This window comes from Corvus hawaiiensis, chromosome 28, assembly GCF_020740725.1.
Source record: "Corvus hawaiiensis isolate bCorHaw1 chromosome 28, bCorHaw1.pri.cur, whole genome shotgun sequence".
Lineage (NCBI taxonomy): Eukaryota > Metazoa > Chordata > Aves > Passeriformes > Corvidae > Corvus > Corvus hawaiiensis.
In genome coordinates, this window is record NC_063240.1 from 2,856,643 (window position 1) to 2,874,462 (window position 17,820).

Below are 17,820 nucleotides of genomic sequence, written 5' to 3' on the forward strand. Positions count from 1 at the left end.
CCCTGGGACTGGTGGCCCTCCTGCATCACCCCACCCTCCCCCCACTGGCCACCTCAGGGCTTGGGGGCTCCAGAAGGCTCACGGGGCTGCGGTACCGTGACCAACCCGTGCACATTGCATGCTGCCCGCCGCACGCAAAGCTCTGAGCACCCACGGGCACTGGCAACAGAGACCATGGGATGGGACTGAGGTCCTCACCAAGGTGATGCTGGGCAAGCTCCAGTCCCTGTCCCCACATGGGATACAGCGGTCACGGCTCCGCCCCGGCTGCTGCTCTCCAACCAATGTGACTCCTCTCTCCAACCAATTCCCCACCGCAAGGCGAGGAAGCTGGTGAGCGCGTCCCGGTTCCCTCCGGCGGTACCTCAGGATGCGATGCAGTCATCGTTAATGCATCTGGACTCATTTATGGGGATGAGAAAATGTTTCCAGGTTTCCCACAAAGTCCCATTAAGATCCCAGTCCCACTCTATTTTTAGTGCCCTCATCAACAACGCCTTCCCCAGCCACCCCGGCGCTCCAGGGCCCCATGGGGCTGGCGGGGGCACCCTGGGCACACGCCTGCCTGGCTTTGTGGGGAGCTGAGCTGCACCCAGACTGGGGGGCTGGAGGGGGCAAACCCTGGCCCTGCACTCCCTGACCCAGCAGCTTTGCACCCATGGGTGCACCCTGGGGATGGGGGGTGCCCCAGCCTGGCTTTTGCTCGGGAGCAGAGGAAGAAGGAAACGTGGTGGGGAGGAACGGAAAAAGCCACCCCAGGTCACTGCGTCAGCGGAGGCTGCAGGACCCCACTCACCACGGAGGATGGAGAGTGGCTGGGTCTGAGCATCCCTGCAGGTGTGGGGTCACAGCCCGCAGCACCAGATTGTCACCTGGCGATGGTCAGCGGCTGGCCCAGCCAACCCATCCATCAGCAAGCCCCAGCGCCCTGGCAGCGTCTCTTCCCAGGCAGCGGGTGCCCACAGGGCTCTCGGTGCAGCTGGCAAGGGCACGAGGATCCTGCCCTCGGCGCTGCGCCCTCCCGGGCTATCTATAGCCATGACCTCAGCGGGAGCCGGGGCAGGACCCGGCCGCGCATCGTCCCTTCTTGGCAGGGCCACCGCCTCAGCCCCCACCCGGCACAGAACTGCCGCCAAGCCGAGGCTTTTATCCCGTACGTTCGCTAATCCGACGGGATTCGATGTCAGGGGCTGCCCACGGGAGGCTCACAAAGGCCGTTTCCAGGGGTGCTCAGCCAAGCGATGGAGAACGCCAGCCGGGAAGGGCAGACGGCGGTGCTGGGTGTCACCGCGTTAGGTGACAGGGTCTGACCCCGGGGGCTGGACGGGAGGGAATGAGCGTGACCCGGCTGCGAAGAGGTCGAGCAGGGGACGTCCTTGCGTAGGCAGGGGTGACATGAGGACAGCCCGCAGCTGCGCCCCGCAGGCGTCGGGGTCACAGCCTCCCGCAGAGCCGGGGGTCGTGGGGAGGACCTGCTCACTCTGCGCCGGCTGCCCCGGGGGAAGCGGGGAAGGGGTGGCCCAGAGGAGGGGAATTTCCCCGGCTTTTTTCTCCAACAAACTCCTTGGCTTGTGCAATTAGAGAAATTTGTTTAACAAACTCCCGGGGGAGCGGAGCGGGAAGGTGGGGTGGCGCGCGGCCAGGGCGCTGCTCACACAGGCCCGCTCCCTCCCCGCCTGCGCCTTTGATCAGCAGCGCACTGCGCCGGGGGACGGGAGCCGTTCCCCCTGGCCAGGGCCACGCTGTGCCACGGAAGTGCCCCGGCCCCTGCGGACACGCTGCCCGTGGCAACCCCTTGCAGTGCGTCCCCTCAAGTGCTGCTTCGCAGCCCCCTCCGCTCATCACTCCCATTCCCATCGCCCCCGTTCTCGCCGGGGTGGCACGACCCTGGCACCCTGCCACGCTCAGCCTCCAGCCTCGCGGGCCACAGGTGCGCACACGTGTGTGCCCCACCGTGCCCGTGCGCGGCGCAGGCTCCGGGCGCGCACTCGCCCTCTCGCTCCCGCTCTCTTTCTCATGCGATGCCATTTCCATCAAAAACCCTTTACTCGGCACTTTTCCCCTCATTGGTATTCACGCCGCGCGCTCGCTGTCCTGGCGCACAGGTTACTAAAGGAGATTTTGCGGCGCAGCGTGGCGGGGGTCACATTTCAGCCCGCGCCGTCTCGCTTTCCCAAATCGCTGGGCAGCAGCCAGGGCCGGTGGGAGGGGGTGCAGGATCCGACACATCACAGCTCCCGCCAGGCAACCGTGGGACCAAGCGGCCTCGTCGCCTGTGGCAGCGGGGCGAGGCGGGCTGGCGGCGGCGGCTCTGCAGCACACAGTGATGGGTGGCTCCCTGGGGACAGCCAGCAGGTCACCGGCGCTCGCCGTCCTCCCCGCAGCCCCACGTGCCTGTGCAGTGTGGGAGCAGATGGAAAAGGGGGTCTGAGCAGAGAGGGGGGCACACACTTGGTGTTGCCACCAGCCGCCAGCACCCAGATGAGCCCTGGGTGACATCCACCGTGCCCCTGGCGGGACTGTACGCCCAGGATGGAATCCTAGGGCGAGGAGGGAGCAGTGGGGCCTCTCTTTTTCAGGGCTGGTTTGGGGAAAGGGGAAATGTCTGGGTGGAAAATCAACATTTCTCCCTCATGGGCTTTTTTTTCTTTTCCTTTGAAAGCAAAAATATTTCTTGGTTTTTCGTGATCAGAAACATGTTGGGGGTTTTTTTTGGACAACAGCCGGTCAAATAGCGTTTCCCCGTGAAGGGAATGCAGGGGCCCTTTGCAAGGAGAGCGAGAGCCTTCTTAAAAAACAAGATAAAACCACCAGTTAAAAAAAAAAAAATCCACCTGGCTATGGACTTGAATAAGCTCCCAGGGAAGAGGGGTCAGCAGGAGGGCCGGATCCCGGTGTTCCCGTGCCAGGCAGTGCTGCTGGAGCGGTGGTGGTGGTGGTGGGGAGGGCAACGTCCACGGCAGGCAGCCCGAAGCCCAGACCTGGGGATTTCGCCCAAAAGCTGCTCAGCACTGGCTGCTGGCCGGGGAAGGAGGATTAATGCGCTTTTAGAGCAGTGGTGAGTTAACCGAGAAATCAATCCTTGGCAGTGGCTGGCCCCAGGTCCCCCAGCATGTGAGTGCTGCCGCACCTGAGCCACGGGATCCTTTCCCAGCTCCTCTCCAGGACTTGGGAAGCTCCGGGTCTTGGCGGCCAGCGCAGGGCGTTGGGTCCCGGCCAAGCTGGCACAGAGCGCCCGGCCGCGGGGGATGCCTGCCCAGGGCCGACGTGACGGATGGCAAGCCCAGCCGCCCGCCCGGGTGCGAGCCAGGCCCTGGGATGCCCGGGGGTACCCTGTGCATCCCCTCCCTGCAGCTGGCACATCCCAGGGGTCTGCATACCCTCCTCGAGGGTGAGATCTCAGGGTGTCTGGCTGCCAGGGCAGGGAGGGAAGCTGAGCTCAGGCTTTTGTCTGCACCAATTTGGTGCATCCAAAAGAACTTTGGTACCGAAAATCCATGAGGATTTGGCACTGGGCACTCCTGGCCCACCACGAAGCTTTGCCCCACTCAGACTCAGCCCCACTGGCAGCCCTCAGCCATGCTGTGGGGACGTCATCAGCAATGCCGCATGATCCTGGCAGGGCTCAGCACCCACTGATGCCCTGGCTGCTCCCATCGCCTTCGCCACCCTGCCTCGACCTGCCCGGCACACCCCAAGGTGCTGTGGGAGAAATCCTCTCCCCATGGGTCCCTAAGGAGCACATCCCTGCCACCCCAGGGCCCTGCCTGCACTTCCCAGCTTGGGTGCAAGGACTGATGGGGACAGGAGCCCCTCAGCCCCCTCCCAGGGGCAGCCATCCCCCTCAGAGATGCTCAGTGCTGGCACTGCCATCCCTGCGCAGAGGAGCCACAGCACGGCCGGGGGTGGCAGGCAGCGTGCCAGCCTCACAGGGAGGGATTTTGCCTCCCCCACAACTCTCCTTCCCCTCCAGTGAGGGACTCTGGGGATGCTCCCCATCACCGTCACCATCCCCGTCCTGCCACCAAGGGCTTGGCTTGTGGCTAGAACAGGTGCAGGCACAACGGGGGTGATGGGGGGACAATGGGCACCCCTTGGGCTGCAGGGAAGTGTCCAGGGGCCAGGCACAGGGATGGCTGGCACAGGCAGCATCGGGCAAGGAAGGCTGGTGAGCAAACAGGGCAAGCTGTCCTTGTCCCAGGGCCGTTCCGGAGCCCTGCCTTGCAGGGACCTGCCTCCACCACCTCCAAAGGTGGGAGACACTGTCCTTCCCTTTCCCTGTGAGTCCCAAATCCCTGTTCGGGGCCTCCCCGCCATGCACAGCCCTGTGTCGGGATAGATCCCTTGGTGCCACCGTGGCAGTTCTCCCCTGGGCTCTTGAGCTCCCCATTCCAGGGCTGCCCAGGGCTCCTTGGGGAGCCGCCTTTCTCGCTCTTTGCTGTGCCTTGATAAGGGCAGCGTGGCTGGCTGGGCTGGCCCTTGCCATGGTTCCTCTGCCCAGCGAGCCTTGCCATGCCAGCACTGCCCTGGCCACAGCCACCCCTGCAAGGGGGGAAAACCGCCGGGTCAAAACAGGATCAGGCTACGGCTCCCAGCATCCATCCCCAGCCCTCCCAGGCTCAGGGGAATAGAAAAGCGCCAAAGGGAGCTATTCCCAACTGCTCCAAGAGCTCCGGGCAGTGCTCTGGGCTCTGGCAGCTGGGCTTTGTTCAGCAGTCTGCAAAGGCGTGCGCACACCCGCAGCGCTGGCCACGCGGTGGGATCACTCCCTGCCCTGGCACGGAGGGAACTGCGGGCACGAGGGACCTGAACCACGGTCAGGGAGGGAACCGTGGGCAGGGCAAAGCTGCCCAGGGAGGGGAGGAATCGGCAGGTGCCTCGGAAAGGGGTGGCTGATTTACTGCACAAGGCCCCAGACAAGTTCAAGGTGATGAGGGGGAGAGCAGCACAGCGTGAGCGCCGGCCAGCAGCCCCTCATGCAGCTGGCTTTATCCCATCCACCTCCCCGCATGCCCACTCCAGCCCTCCGATCCAGCTTCAGAAACCTCACTGAAAACAGGATCTGTGTTTCCTGGGCGAGGATTTAAGATGGGATCAGGCAGGAGCAGCGGGCACAAGCAGCGGGGCAGGGCTCGCCAGGGCAGGCGGGCACAGCGCGGCGGGCGCCGCGGGGAAAGCGAGGATCTCCCGAAGGTTGCATTTAAAGAACAGCCTCATTGTTTTTCCCAAACAATACTCAGCAGATGGGAGAATTGAAAGTGTGTTGCAACCTTCCCTCTCTTCCCCCGCCATGCCCGGCTTGCTGCTCCCATCCTTTGGCAGACGATCTGAGCTCCCGGCTGGAAACCAGTTCGCCAGAGCTACTGGTGGAGGGGGCGAGCACCGGCACTGAAAAATCCCGGCGCTTTTTGGGAAGGGGGCTTGCCAAAGGATGCCCCATGAGATGTGCCCAGCAGGCAGCTCCCTGCTCCAGCCACGTGCCTGGAGCAGTGGTGGCAGCCGAGTGATGTCTGGAGCCCGGTTGTGGCTGGAGAGAGGTGGGATCCCCTCGGATGCCTGGAGATGTGGCTGTGACCGTGCCACGTGGCTGCAACGCCTCTGGCAGCCCAGCTCCATCCCCAGGCCCTGAGCTGTGCCAGTTCGCCGGTACCGAGGTTTGTGCCAGGCCAGCTTAGCCAGGCGCTCCCCTCGGATCCTGAGCCACTGACAATGGCACGCGCAGGGGTCCGTGCCCGGCCGCCGGCTCTCGGTCAGGCAGCGCGGGTGCATTGCCTCTGCCAACCCAAAATCAGATCTGCACCCCTAGTATGGAGCCTGGGAGAGGGAAGAGGGTCTCTGACCAGACCCTGGCGGGATGCCTGGCTTCCAACATTACAGCTGCCTTGGAGGCTGGTGCCCATCTCACCTCGTTCCTATCCTGCAGGTACCAGGGTGGGGGGCTGAGGGTGTGCTGGGGGTACTGCCAGGTGCCAGGCAGGAGCCAGAGATGCAGGAGCATCACAAGTCACAAAATTTGCAATATTCCCCCACCAGATGTATCCCAAATCTCCCCCCACTGCAGATCCAGATCCAGGAGCCAAGGATAACCGTTACGGCTTTGGAAATCCCTTCGGCTCTCAGCAGCAGCTCCCAGGGGACACACGTGCAGGTCCCTGGCAGGTGCTCAGCTCCAGGGTTATTTTGGAGCCGGGGCAGCTGGACACTGCCCCCTCCCCCGTCCCGCTTCCCCGTGGGCAGGGTGAGGCCTCGTGCGTGGCGGCGGTTCCGGTGCTGCTTCCCTGCTAATCTAGGCAGCTCCCTCTTGACTTCCCGGCCTGTCCCTGAGGGGGACAGAGGTGAGCTGCGGGAGCGGGAGGAAGTCCCCAAGCAGGGACACAGAGCTGGGGAGGGCACAAAGCCACCCTTCTTGCCTGACGGGAGACACGGCCGAGGCCGTGGCCAGGAGCGTGTCACGGGCGATGCCTTTGCCAGGGCTATTTTGGTGCCGCCGGGCTCTCCAGCTCGAGCCTGTTCCGGCTGGGAAGGGCGCCCGCCTGAGGGGTCGCCGGGGTCCCAGCGGCCGCGCCGGGCTCCAGGGGCTGGCAGCGGTGGTGGTGCGGAGATGCGCAAAGGCCGAGGCAGGGCGGCTCCCGCGCACGTTCCAATGTATCCACATCACCATCCGCAGCTCCCGAGCCCGGGCGAGCCTGCCCGCCGCGCGGGTGGGATGGGAACGGCAGCGGGAATGGCTGGGCTGGCGGCGGGGGACGACGGCTGGTCCCATCCGAGCCGGGCTGGATCGGAGCTGAGGCCGTGTCAGGGTGAGGGGGAGGACACCAGAGCCTTCCCCGAGCCCAGGCAGTGGGGCAGAGGATCCGTGGAGGAAAAACCAGCTCCCCTCCGTCGGCCAGGAGGAGTGCTGGGAACAGCACGGGTTTGTGAAGAGAAGGGCTCCTGCCAGCCCCGGCCCGGCCAGCGACCGCACGGCTTCCCACATCACACCAGCACTGTGAGCTGGCAACAACAGGCGCTGCCAACCCAGCACCAGCTGGAGACTGGGAGGGTTGGGAGGTGGTGGGACCCCTGGGAGGGATGGAGTCAGGGTGCGGAAGGCGGGATGGCAAGGAACGGGAAAAAAAGGAACGAAAAAAGAGAAAAAAAAAAAAAGAAAAAAGGAAAAAGGAAAAAAGAAAAAAGCAAGGAAGAAAAGAGCAAGAAAGAAAAAAAGAAAAAAAGGAAGGGAAAAATGAAAAAGAAAAATAAGAAGGGAAAAAAGAAAAAATGCAAATAAAAAATAGAAAGAGAAAAGGAAATAAAAAGAGAAGGAAAACATAGAAGAACCAAAAAAAAAAAGAGAAAAAGAAAGACAGAGAAGAAAATAAGCCAGATTGAGGTGTGACCCTTGCCAAGTCAACCACACGACAGGGAGCACCACCTCAGGGTCATCTGAGCAGCCCTGGTGCTGCCCACCCTGCCCCTGCCCGTGCCCTCACCAGCCTCACGCTGCGTCCGGGCAGAGCTGGGGCCGGACCCCGCACTGCCCCCTCACTTCACAGTGCCACGAGGGGACCCCCACGGACCCCCACGGGCAGCGGAGCCCAAGCCCCCGAGGTGGAGCCAGACCCAGCCCGCAGCTCCGGCCCAAGGGAGGGCATCTGGCAGGAGGGAGTCTGGCACGGGCAGGGGGGTCCTGCAGCAGCACCCCCTGCCCACAGCAGAGCCCTCGTGGAGTGCAGCACGAGGCCAGGCCCGGAGCGGGCAGTGGCTGCCAGCAGGGAAGAGGTTACAAGGCGGGGAAAGCTGCCTGCTCAATAATTAAATAAATATCAGCGATCAATAAGCACAATGCAAAGGCAGAGCCGCAGTGGTCGTGCTGTGGGCAAGGGGGGGGTTCCTGAATCTCCCCCCTGTGGCCATACCGGCTGTTGGGGGGAGATTTCGGGGACGCCTCACTCGCCTGCACCGTGGGCCCTGGCACGGCCACCCTGCCGCGTGCCGCCAGACCATGGTGGCGTGGCCTGGGGTGACACCAGTGTCCCCCCGCAGGGCTCGGGGCTCACCCTCGTCACCTTGACACCTCGGTGGGGACTGGCATCGCCCCTCACCTCGGATACCGAGAGGGTGCCCCCCACATCCTGCCGCGCACGACCCCCCCTGCCCTCTCGCCCGCCAGCGCGGCGTGGCACGGCCGGGTGCACATTGTCCCAAACTTGGAGGATTTTGAACAAAAAGCCTGTGCCCCCCCCACCCCTTGCACCCCACCATGTGCAGCTAGGCTGGGGGGGGGGAAGGAAAAGTTTCACGCTACGCAAGAGGCAGCACGGCCGAGCCCGAGTCTGCAGCGCCGAGCCCCCCCCCCGGCTCCCCGAACCCACCGAGGACCCCCTGCACCCCACGGTGTCCCCCCTCGCCCCCAAAGCCGGCGGCTTCCCCGCACCACCCACCTCTGGGCGCAGCGAACAAAAAATAAAACCCAAACCACAACGCAATCTTCCAACCCCCCCACGCCCCAAGTGAAAGTGAAGGCTGAAAAAACCCAAAAAGCACCAGAAACACCATAAAAAAACCCTGCAAAAGGCGAAGGAGGGGGACAAGAGGGGAACGCGGCTCCTCTGAGCAGCCCTGCACGGCCCCAACCCGCCTTTCTCTGTTATGATTATTTTTAGGGAGGGGGGTGTTGTTTTTTCTTGGGTTTTCTTGTTTTTTTCTTATTTTTTTTGTATTGCAACTGTTAAAGTCTGTTGCGGCGAAAGGAGCAAATTGGGGGAGGACGCGGGGGGGTCCCGGTTACCTGGGTCAGGCAGAGAGGAGACGAATACATCCCGAGCCGTGCTGGGAAAGTGCCTAATTGCAGGGCTGAGACTCGAGGCGTAAAAGTTACTGAGTCATTTCGGAGGCTGGAGCAGTCCGGGCGTTTTTTCTCTCTCTCTCCTCCGGAGCGGCTCTGCGGGGCCCGGGGGGGGGCAGCCGGGCACGGGGGGGCGGCCCCGCGGGAGGGGGGGCCGAGGAGGAAATAAAAAGATTCCAACTTCCACCCCCCCGCCAAAAAACTAAAAAAAAAAAAAAACCAACAAACCAAAACAAACCAACCCTAAAAAAAAAAAAATTAAAAATAAAAAGCAAAATTTCCCCCCCCCCCTTGGAAAATAAAGCTCTTTTTTGTTGTTGTTGTTGTTTGTCTGGGGGTTTTGGGGGGGCGGTTTAAAGAGGCAGAAGGGTCATCCTCGCCCCGGGGGGGGTCGGGGGTCCGCACCCAGCCGGCAGGCACGGGCGGCGGGGAAGTTAGAAGGGAAGCGGCTCCATCCGAGACCCGGGCAGCGGAGAGAGAGAGAGGAAAGAAAGAATGAGAAAATGAAAAAAAAAAAAAAAAAAAAAAAAAAAGACGGAAAAAAAAAAAAGGAGCGAGGAATGAAGTGACGTTATGAAAAAAGCCCATCCCAAAATATTACATCCCATTTAAAGATGTAGGAACCCCCTTTGGCTCGCAGGGCCGAGGCGCTGCGGGGCGGGGGGGGGGGGCGGGGGAGGGACGGGGCCCCCCTTGGGACAGCGAATCCCCCCTCGCCCCGGCGCGGCCAGCGCCGAGCGCGCCCGGCTTTGCGTGTTTTGGGGGTTTTATTTTTTATTTATTTTTTTAACTCAACGGAGCCAATCCAGCGATGGGAGAAAAAAAACCCTGCAGATTCATGTGCAACTTCTGGGCAGCGGCCCCGGCGCGGGGGGGGGGGGGGGGGGCAGTGGTGTTACCCCCCGCACCCAGCCCCGGGGCGCGGGGGCCGCCCCGCCGGCCCCGCGCTGCCCCCGCCGCACCGCGCTCATCCCGCGGAGACGCTCATTCCGCCCCCCTCCCCGCGTTATTTAACGACCGGCAGCATCGCGGTGCCACGGGGCGGGGGGAAAGCGCCACGGGCAGCCCCCCCGCCCCCCCCCCCCCATGGCCCCGGGGAGCCCCGCAACACCCCCCGCACAAAGAGAGCAGGAGATTAAAAATGCGGAGCCTGCGCCCGGCAAACTCCAAACCGCAAGTTCTCACTCCGCACCCCCCCGGCCCCGGCCGATCGCGGGCGCTAATGACGCTAATTAGAGAGCGCGCGGGGAGCGCCACGGGCGGAACACAAAGGGGATCCCCGGGCACCTCCCGGGCTGGGGGGGCCGCGCCCCGCTCCCCTCCCGCACCGGGGGTCGCCGCTCCCTTCAAGGACCTGGCCCGCAGCGCGGCCGCTCCCGGCGCGGGGCCGCGGCTCCAGCGCTGCCTCTCTGCCCCCCAAAAAGAAGAAAACCGCTTTTTTTGGCCTTTTTTTTTTTTCCCCCTTCTGTGGGGACGAGCCCCCGCAGCGCCTCTCCCCGCACAACTGATTTTCACTCTCAACTTCTGCCGGCCCCCGCGGCCAATCCCCGCCGGGGGTTGGGGTTCACCCCGCACACTCCCCCCACAGGGACATCCCCGTCCCCGCGGGATGCGGCGGCTCCGCGCAAACTTGGCCGGGCGGGCCCGCTCCCCGCATCCCGCATCCTCCGGGGCGGCTCGGGCCGCGCCGCCGCGCTACCGCCGTGGCCTGGCAGGAGGAGAAGCGGGAGAAGCCCCGCACAGCGGGGCCGGGGGAAATGTTTTTATTCTCACATCGAGGACGGTGATTCCCCCCCTCCCTCCCCGGTACGGGCAGGGCGGCCCCGCGCAGCGCGGACTTGAGCGCGACCCTCCCGGGCGTCACTTCCAAGTTCAAGTCGGTGCGGCTGGCGGCCTCTCCGCCCCTTTTTTAGCGGCCATTTTCAGCTCCATCCAGCCCTCCGCGGGCTGCGGAGGCTCCCCCCGCGCCGCGCCGCGACCTCCCCGCCGGGCGGCTCCCGCCGCCGCCTCCGCCCCCCGGTACCGCGGGGCGGGTGGGCAGGGGGAGGAGAGACGGCGGCAGCTTCCCCCCGCCCGCCCCCGCCGCCCCGCGCCCCCCCCGCCCTGACACCGTATTAAACTCGCCCCGCCGCCCCCTCCCCGGCAGCAACTTTTGCTCGTGGGGGCACCCGCAAACACACGCACACGGGGGGGGGGGGTGAAGGGGAGAGGGGGGAAGTAGAAGAGAAAACGAAAGTGTCATGGGACCTACCATCGCCAAGTGCAATTAACGGGCTCCAAGTTGCTGCGAAGCGCAAAGCAAAGAGGATGGATGGGCTGGTTTGGGATTTTGGTCTAAAACGTGTGTTTTCCACCGCGCCGAAGGAGGAGAAAAAAAAAACCGCTGCCCCGCGAAAGAATTAAAAAATTAAAACCCCAATAATAATAACAATAATAACAATGATGGTAATTATAATAAAAGTCCTCCGAGGCCAGCGGCAGAGCACAGTGTCCCCCGCGGGCGGTCACCCTCGCTCCGGCTCCGTCGCGCTGCCGGGGGCCATGCTCCGGGCGGGGGGCCGGGCTGCGGGGCGGGGGGCGCGGGGCGGCGGTGACGGGCGGCGGGAGCGCGGGGCCCGCGCCCGGCCCGGCCTTATGCGCTGCGGGGGTGGCGGGGCAGGGGGATGGCGGGGGGGGGTGCGATGGGTATTTTTGGAAGGCAAGCAAAAATAATATTTTCTAAAAATTAAAAAAAAAAAAAATTAAAAAAAAATAAAAATAAAGCCCGGGAGCGGGGCGGGCGGGCGGCGCCTACGGCAGAGCAGCGCGGGCATCCCCCCCGCGCCCCCCCGGCGCAGCCCCACTCCGGCCGGGCACGGCTCCTCCTCGCAGCCCGCAGCGCCCCGGCCCCATCGCCGCCGCCCCTGCCTCCTCCTCCTCCTCCTCTGCCTCCTCCCTTCGCCCGGGGCACCGGCGGCGTTGCGGCGGGGACGCTCCCGGTGCGGGGGCGGGGAGGGAGGAGGAGGAGGAGGAGGGAGAGAAGGAGGTGGAGGAGGAGGAGGAAGGCTCCGGCCCCGCTCGCCCGGCAGCGCGACGGCGGCCCCCGGATGGTGCGGGTAGGTGGCGGGGGCTGCGGCGCGGCCCCCCCGGGGCCGGCTGGCTGCGGGGCCGCCCCTCCGGCCCTGCCCGGCGCGGGGGGGGCGCTGGGGGGGGCGCGGCCCCGGTGCGGAGCTACCGCAGCGCGGGGAGGAGCCGCGGGCAGCGCCGGGCCCACCGCCCGCCCCCGCCCCGGGCATCCCCCGGGCACCCCCGGCCCCGCGCAGCCCTGGCCGCCAGCCCCCAGCCCGGGCATCCCCTGGGCACGCACGGCCCCGGCCCCGGCCCCGGCCCCGCGCCGCGGACACTCGCCCTCACCCCCATCCCCGACGCACGGACGCCCCTCGCCACCCCCGGTGCGGACACCCCCCGGTCACCCCGATCCCCCGGGTACGGACACTCCGCTGGTCACCCCAATCCCCTGGTTGCGGACACCCTGGCGGTCACCCCGATGCCCCAGGTGTGGACACCCCCGTGGTCACTCCCTGCCACCCCTATTCCCGGAGGCAGAAACCCCCCCATGTCAGCCCCGCGCCACCCCCACCCCCGGGTGTAGACACCTGCCCTGGTCGCCCTCCTTGCCACCCCCCTGTCCCTGGGGGCAGACACCCCCCCGGCTGTGTCACCCCCCGACTCCAGCCCTCTCGAGCATCCTCCATCCCTGCCCCTCCATCCCCTGCAGGGTTCCCCACCCATCCCTGCTCCCCCAGCCTTCCCTTCACCCCTTCCCCAGAAACACCCCCGGATTTCCCCCCCATCTCTTAAAGCCAGAGGCCTCTTTGCGGCCGGGGCTGGGGGGTTTGGGGGCTTTGCCCCCTCCCAAGTCCCACTCAAAAGTTGGCAGCGACTCAGGCACTGGGTTTGGTCCGGGACCGGCGAAGGGCGTGTGTGGGGGGAGAGCGATTCCCTCCTTTCTATTGACCCCTTTTGTGTCTGGACCTGGATTTTTAACCCTTGTTATCGAGTAATCCTTTAATCTCTTAATCCTTTCAAATAACCATATTTTTCTACAGGAAGGCAAGAAAAATTAGATATTTTTTCAGTTTGCCGAGGGCCGAAGCGTGCACCATGTGCCTGGATTTTTCGGCACGCTCCGTAGTCCTGAACAAACAGGAACATAATCTCTGTCTGCCTTGAGCTCAAATGGTTTCAATGTGATAAATAATACGCTAAATAATTTATTATATATTTAAAAAATAAAATTAAAGCAAACTACTCAGTCATTCCACTAGTTTTTATTCCATGATTTTCTCCCTCTTTTTTATATATATATTTTTTTTGGGGGGGTACTCTGAGCCTGATCATTTTTACAAGGGCTCAGCTCAAATTTAGCAGGGATTTTGGATACACTGGAGGTTTATTTTGTCCATCCCCCGTATCCCCTTTGCCTGCTAAACCCACCACATGCATACCAAGATACTGGATGTTAATTTGTACGTTCACAGGGTATTGTATTATCCTGTATATATCTATATTCTATACGTGCATATATTTACTGAGTTATTTGTCAGACACAAGTACGGCCATCGGCCTTATGGAAATGAGATCTAATTTTATTCCAGCTGTCTATAAAAAAAAAAAAGAAAAATTCTTTAAATTTAAAACCTCAAGAACTTTTTTCTTTTAGGGTTTTTTTTTTTTAATCACCATCTGCTCCCCCCAAAAAAGCCACTTCCCTGTTTTAAAGCTGAAAAAAAAAAAAAGGCTGAAATGAGCAGTTCCCTCGCCTCGTCCCAGCTCCAGAAGCCTCGAGGAATGTAAACTCGGCGGTAACTCCGCTCGCAGAGCACAGTTTGCATTTTCTGCCCGGCCCTGAGCGCGATACGGCGCAAAAATAAACCCTGGGAAGAATTTGCCAATTTTTAACCGCTTCCAAGGCCGCCGTGGTGCCCGCTGGCAGCTCCCTCTCTCCTGCCAGGGTTTTATTTTTCTCCAGCGATTCCTCGTCTCCCCTGGCCCGGCGTGTTTTGGGGGGAACGTGGATATTTGGGTTCAGTCCGTGGGAGATTGCCCGGCCGTGCCAGGCTGGTGGTGCCAGGGCAGGCGAGGAGGGAAAATGGGAGAGAAAGAGCAGGGCTGGGATTTTAGTTTCCCTTCTGCGAGGCCCTGGTGTGCAGGGTGATGGGGAAGGGGTTATTTATTTCTTAATGATAAAGAAGTTCTTTATTTATTATAAATAATCGTTTCTATTTATTTATAATAAATAAACAACTGCCGTAGTTATTTATTTTTGTAATGCTGTTAAAAGTATTTCCTGGGTGATTCAAAGCTGGGGCTGAAGGGCTGCTGCCCTTGGTTTTGAGGCATCCCCGTGGGCTTCCACACCTTGTGTCCCCCCAAATTCATCCTGCAGTCTGTCCTCCCAAACTGATCCCATTTCTCCTCTGTCAGCGGGGACTCATCAGCACCGGCCGAGGGTGGAAGTAATTTCAGTGCAGTGAGTGGCACCTGTCCCCTGGCACTGGCAGGGCCAGAGGCAGAGCAAAGGGCACCCCAGATCCTGACTCCTCATCTGGAGGGTCACCCAGCCCCGGGGGTGCTGCAGGATTTGGGGTGCCATGGGCTGTGCTGCCCATGGGGCCGGAGAGCTGCCACCAAACCCTGCAGCAACCGTCCCCACTCCCCCCTGTTCACTGCAGCCCCCTCAGCCTGAACCCCAATTCCTAGTGTAAATCCCAGGCAGAAAAAGACTAAAAATACAAAAATCCTGATTTTTTTTGTGTTTCCAGGCTGCCTGTAAATGGCGTTTTGAGGATGGGGGTGGAATCCAAACCCAATTTAATTTTCCCATGCAGGCCATCCCTGCTGCCTCAAATAAAACAAGAAGTGTGGGGCGGATTTGGGGCGCAGTTCTGTTTCTCCAAGTGGTTTTTCGCAAGCATTAAAGCCCGGAGGTGGAAGCTGAGTTACCCCGATTCCAGGGAGTGGCTGGATCAGGCCCTTTGTTCATTCCTTGGGTTTTTATCCCGGCCTGTTCGTGGGCTCACGACCCGCCGTCTATAAAACCAGTGCTTGGAACAAGTGGAAAATTGTGGGGCCCCCCCTCAAAGCTGGATTTTATTTCTAAAGGGCATTTCATGGTTGATTTGTGCTGCTAAGACACCTCGATGCCAACTTTTGGGCTCAGCCAAGGGGGTGCAGATACCCGCGGAGCAGCACAGGGCTGGATGCCCCCCCATCGCCACGGGGAAACATCCCCCAGCCTCATTAACCCTTTTCTTGGGCTCATTTTTAGCATTTTTGCAGGGCTTTTTCCAAGGTCCCATTCTACTGGGCGCAACGGCACGGCCGAGCCACGTCCCTCTCTGGAAAGAGGGAGAGAAAGGGAAATAATCCATGTTGGGATAGTTTTGTTGCTGCCTTTCTTTGCTTTTAAAATAACTTTTAAGGAGAATATTCTGGTTTTGACCAGAATTTATTTACTTTATTCCTGCATATGGCTCTTGGCCTGGGTCCCAAACAGGCAGAGGTCTGGCCTGGCTCGATTCAAAGCCAAAACGTGCAATGAAAAGAGATTTTTTTTCCCCCTTTTCTCTTTCTTTCTAAAGCAGGTTTTTAACTAGTCAAATTGTTGCTGATGAGGGGGGGATTTCAGCTTAAAAATTGCTAGCAGATTTCAGGGAATTATTCTGCAGGAATTTCAAGGGGTTTTAGGATTTTTGCTGTGGCTTTTTATTGGTTTTTTTGGCTGCAAGTTAAATGTAAAAAAAAAAAAAAAAAGAATCCTCAATTTTCCCCCCCAATCTGTATTTTCTACATCATCTCAAACATCGCCTTTTCCCCCCAGGATATGTTGGAAACCAGCCCTCAAAGAGCTTGTGGAGCCCTCTCCCTGCTCTCACACCACTCGGCACAGGGAACCGTGACCTTACCGGAGCAAATCTCCCCCAAAATGACCCTAAAGCTTGGTTTTACATCAAAAAGGGGCTTTGGGGGGGGTTGCCAAATAGCTTCAAACACCACCACGGGGCCCATGGTGCTGCTGCTTTCCCTGCTCTGTGCGCTTGGGCCAGGACTTTTGCAGCCACATGTGGATGGAGGCACCAGGAATTCTTGCAAACACCGAAATTTCACTCATTAAAAAAAACCCCTCCCAACAACAACCAAACCCCAAATGCAACCAGGAAACGTTTCCTCACTCGTTTGTTTTTTTTTTTTTTTCTTTGTCCGCAAAAAGACATAAATCAAATCTGGCCACTCTCCCAGGGCGGGTTTGTCGTGTTGGTGTTGGGGAATTTGGGGAAATTTCTGGAGTGGGAGGAATGGCCCCGACTCTTTGTTCGGGGCGTGTGAATCCCAGTTTGGTTTTTGTCCCCTCCCTGCAGACAGAGCTGGCAGACGGGGGTCCCCATGTCACCGTCACACTGCCACGGCAGCCCCTCGGCCCCTGCAGCTCCGTTCTGGGAGCAGGAGCGCCTCAGTGCCGTGACCCCAGTGACATCCTCGGCACAGGGCTGTGGCTCTGCACCACCACACTGAGCCCAGCAGTGCCCCAGTGCCAGGGGAGCCCCCCCAAAATGTTTCCGTGCCAAGGGGAGCAGCACTCAGGGATGGGGGGAGCACAAAAATCCCCCCAAATATGGCTTTGCTGGAGGGGAGGGCGGAGGAGCAGGGAAGCTTTGGGGAGCTGAAAGTGAAAGTGGCGGGCGGTGGGTGCGGCGAGCGCAGTGAGGTTTTGGGGACCCAGCTGGCGCCCTGTCCCCTGCGGGGGGGGTTCAGTCCCCAGGAGCTGGGCCTGGGGCGGGCAGAAGCAGCCGGTGGTGGTGTTTTGGAGCCCCTACAGAAGCGGGAAGGAATCCTGGGGGAATTTTAATCAGTTGCCAAAGCAAACAGAAGTGCGGGGAGGTAACGAGGTACCTGCTCCCATCGCCGGATCCAGCACCTCCGGCTCGGCCCCAGCCCCCTTCCCACGGTGTGTGCCGGGCCCAGCACTCCAGGGCACTGCCAGGGGCAAACACGCTGGCAGCAGCAATGGAAAACCACCACTACCCAGTTGCACCAGTTCAACACTGGGGCCAGGTGTGGGGTTCACACTCCCAGCACAGCCCTGGAGCCCAGCGCTGGCCCCGGACCCTCCAGCGGCCCTTAGATGAGGCCTTTGCTGTGGTAGGAAATGGTTTCTCCGAGGATTTTGTTTGCCAGAGGAGAAAACTGGGCTGGAATTTGCAAGAAGAAAGTTTGAAGGGAATGGCAAAGAATTATTATATTAGTTTTCCAGAAGGAGCTTCCAACTGTGCCGGAGCACAGCGACGTGTCCCGGAGCGACACAAACTGGGGGAATACCCAAAAGGGATTTTGGGGAAAGAGTCCCTTTCCCGGGAAAAGTTTGGCAACTCGCAGATTCCATTGCCAGCCTCTGTCTGCAGCTAAACCAATTACTGCAGACAAATTGTCATGGACGCTCACCTCGCCGAGCTCTCGGCCGCACAAAGGGCTCGGCTTTCCCTCCTCGCCTTCCGTCCTCGCTCTCCCTCCTCGCCTTCCCTCCTCGCTTTCCCTCCTGGCCTTCCCTCCTCGCTTTCTCTCGTTTTCCCTCCCTTTCCCCCTTCCCTGCCACGATTTTATGAGAGAGGAAAATTACTCGGATGCTGAGCGTACTGTAAGTAATAAGGGCTTTGAAAATAGGCTCCTAATTAAAAATGATACCACCGCTCGTTTGTTTTTAAGCACATATTAAACTTTTTTTCCCTTCCCTGCTGCATTCAAATGTTGGGGTTGCTGGCTTGGGTCTTTTTTTGTGAAAACTGGCTTTCCGTGCCGTGATTCTGGTTTGATTTGATTCCCCCCTTCTGCCCCCCCGCCCCCCCGGGGTCTGCTTCGAATTAACGAAAGCCAAATCCAAGAAGCTGGAAAGGGATATTACAGAATTTTCCATGTCCTTATTATTTTTTTTATTAGCGGGACCAGGCAGCTCAGCA

The 17,820-nt window shown here is 60.7% G+C and overlaps 1 protein-coding gene across 4 annotated transcripts in view; it reads right to left on the reverse strand.

Annotated features, from left to right (window-relative positions):
* NFIC (nuclear factor I C) overlaps positions 1-11,388 on the reverse strand; it is a 39,590-nt gene extending 28,202 nt beyond the window's left edge. For 2 of the 4 annotated variants that reach the window (XM_048287800.1, XM_048287798.1), the window contains exon 1: positions 8,771-8,962. In XM_048287800.1, the coding sequence (XP_048143757.1) occupies positions 8,771-8,800 (30 nt within the window). In that variant the 5' untranslated portion in view covers positions 8,801-8,962. Of the gene's footprint in view, positions 1-8,770; positions 8,964-11,078 lie in introns of those variants that run through there. The other 2 variants (XM_048287797.1, XM_048287796.1) reach the window with 2 other exon arrangements.
* Between the last annotated feature and the right edge of the window lie 6,432 nt (positions 11,389-17,820).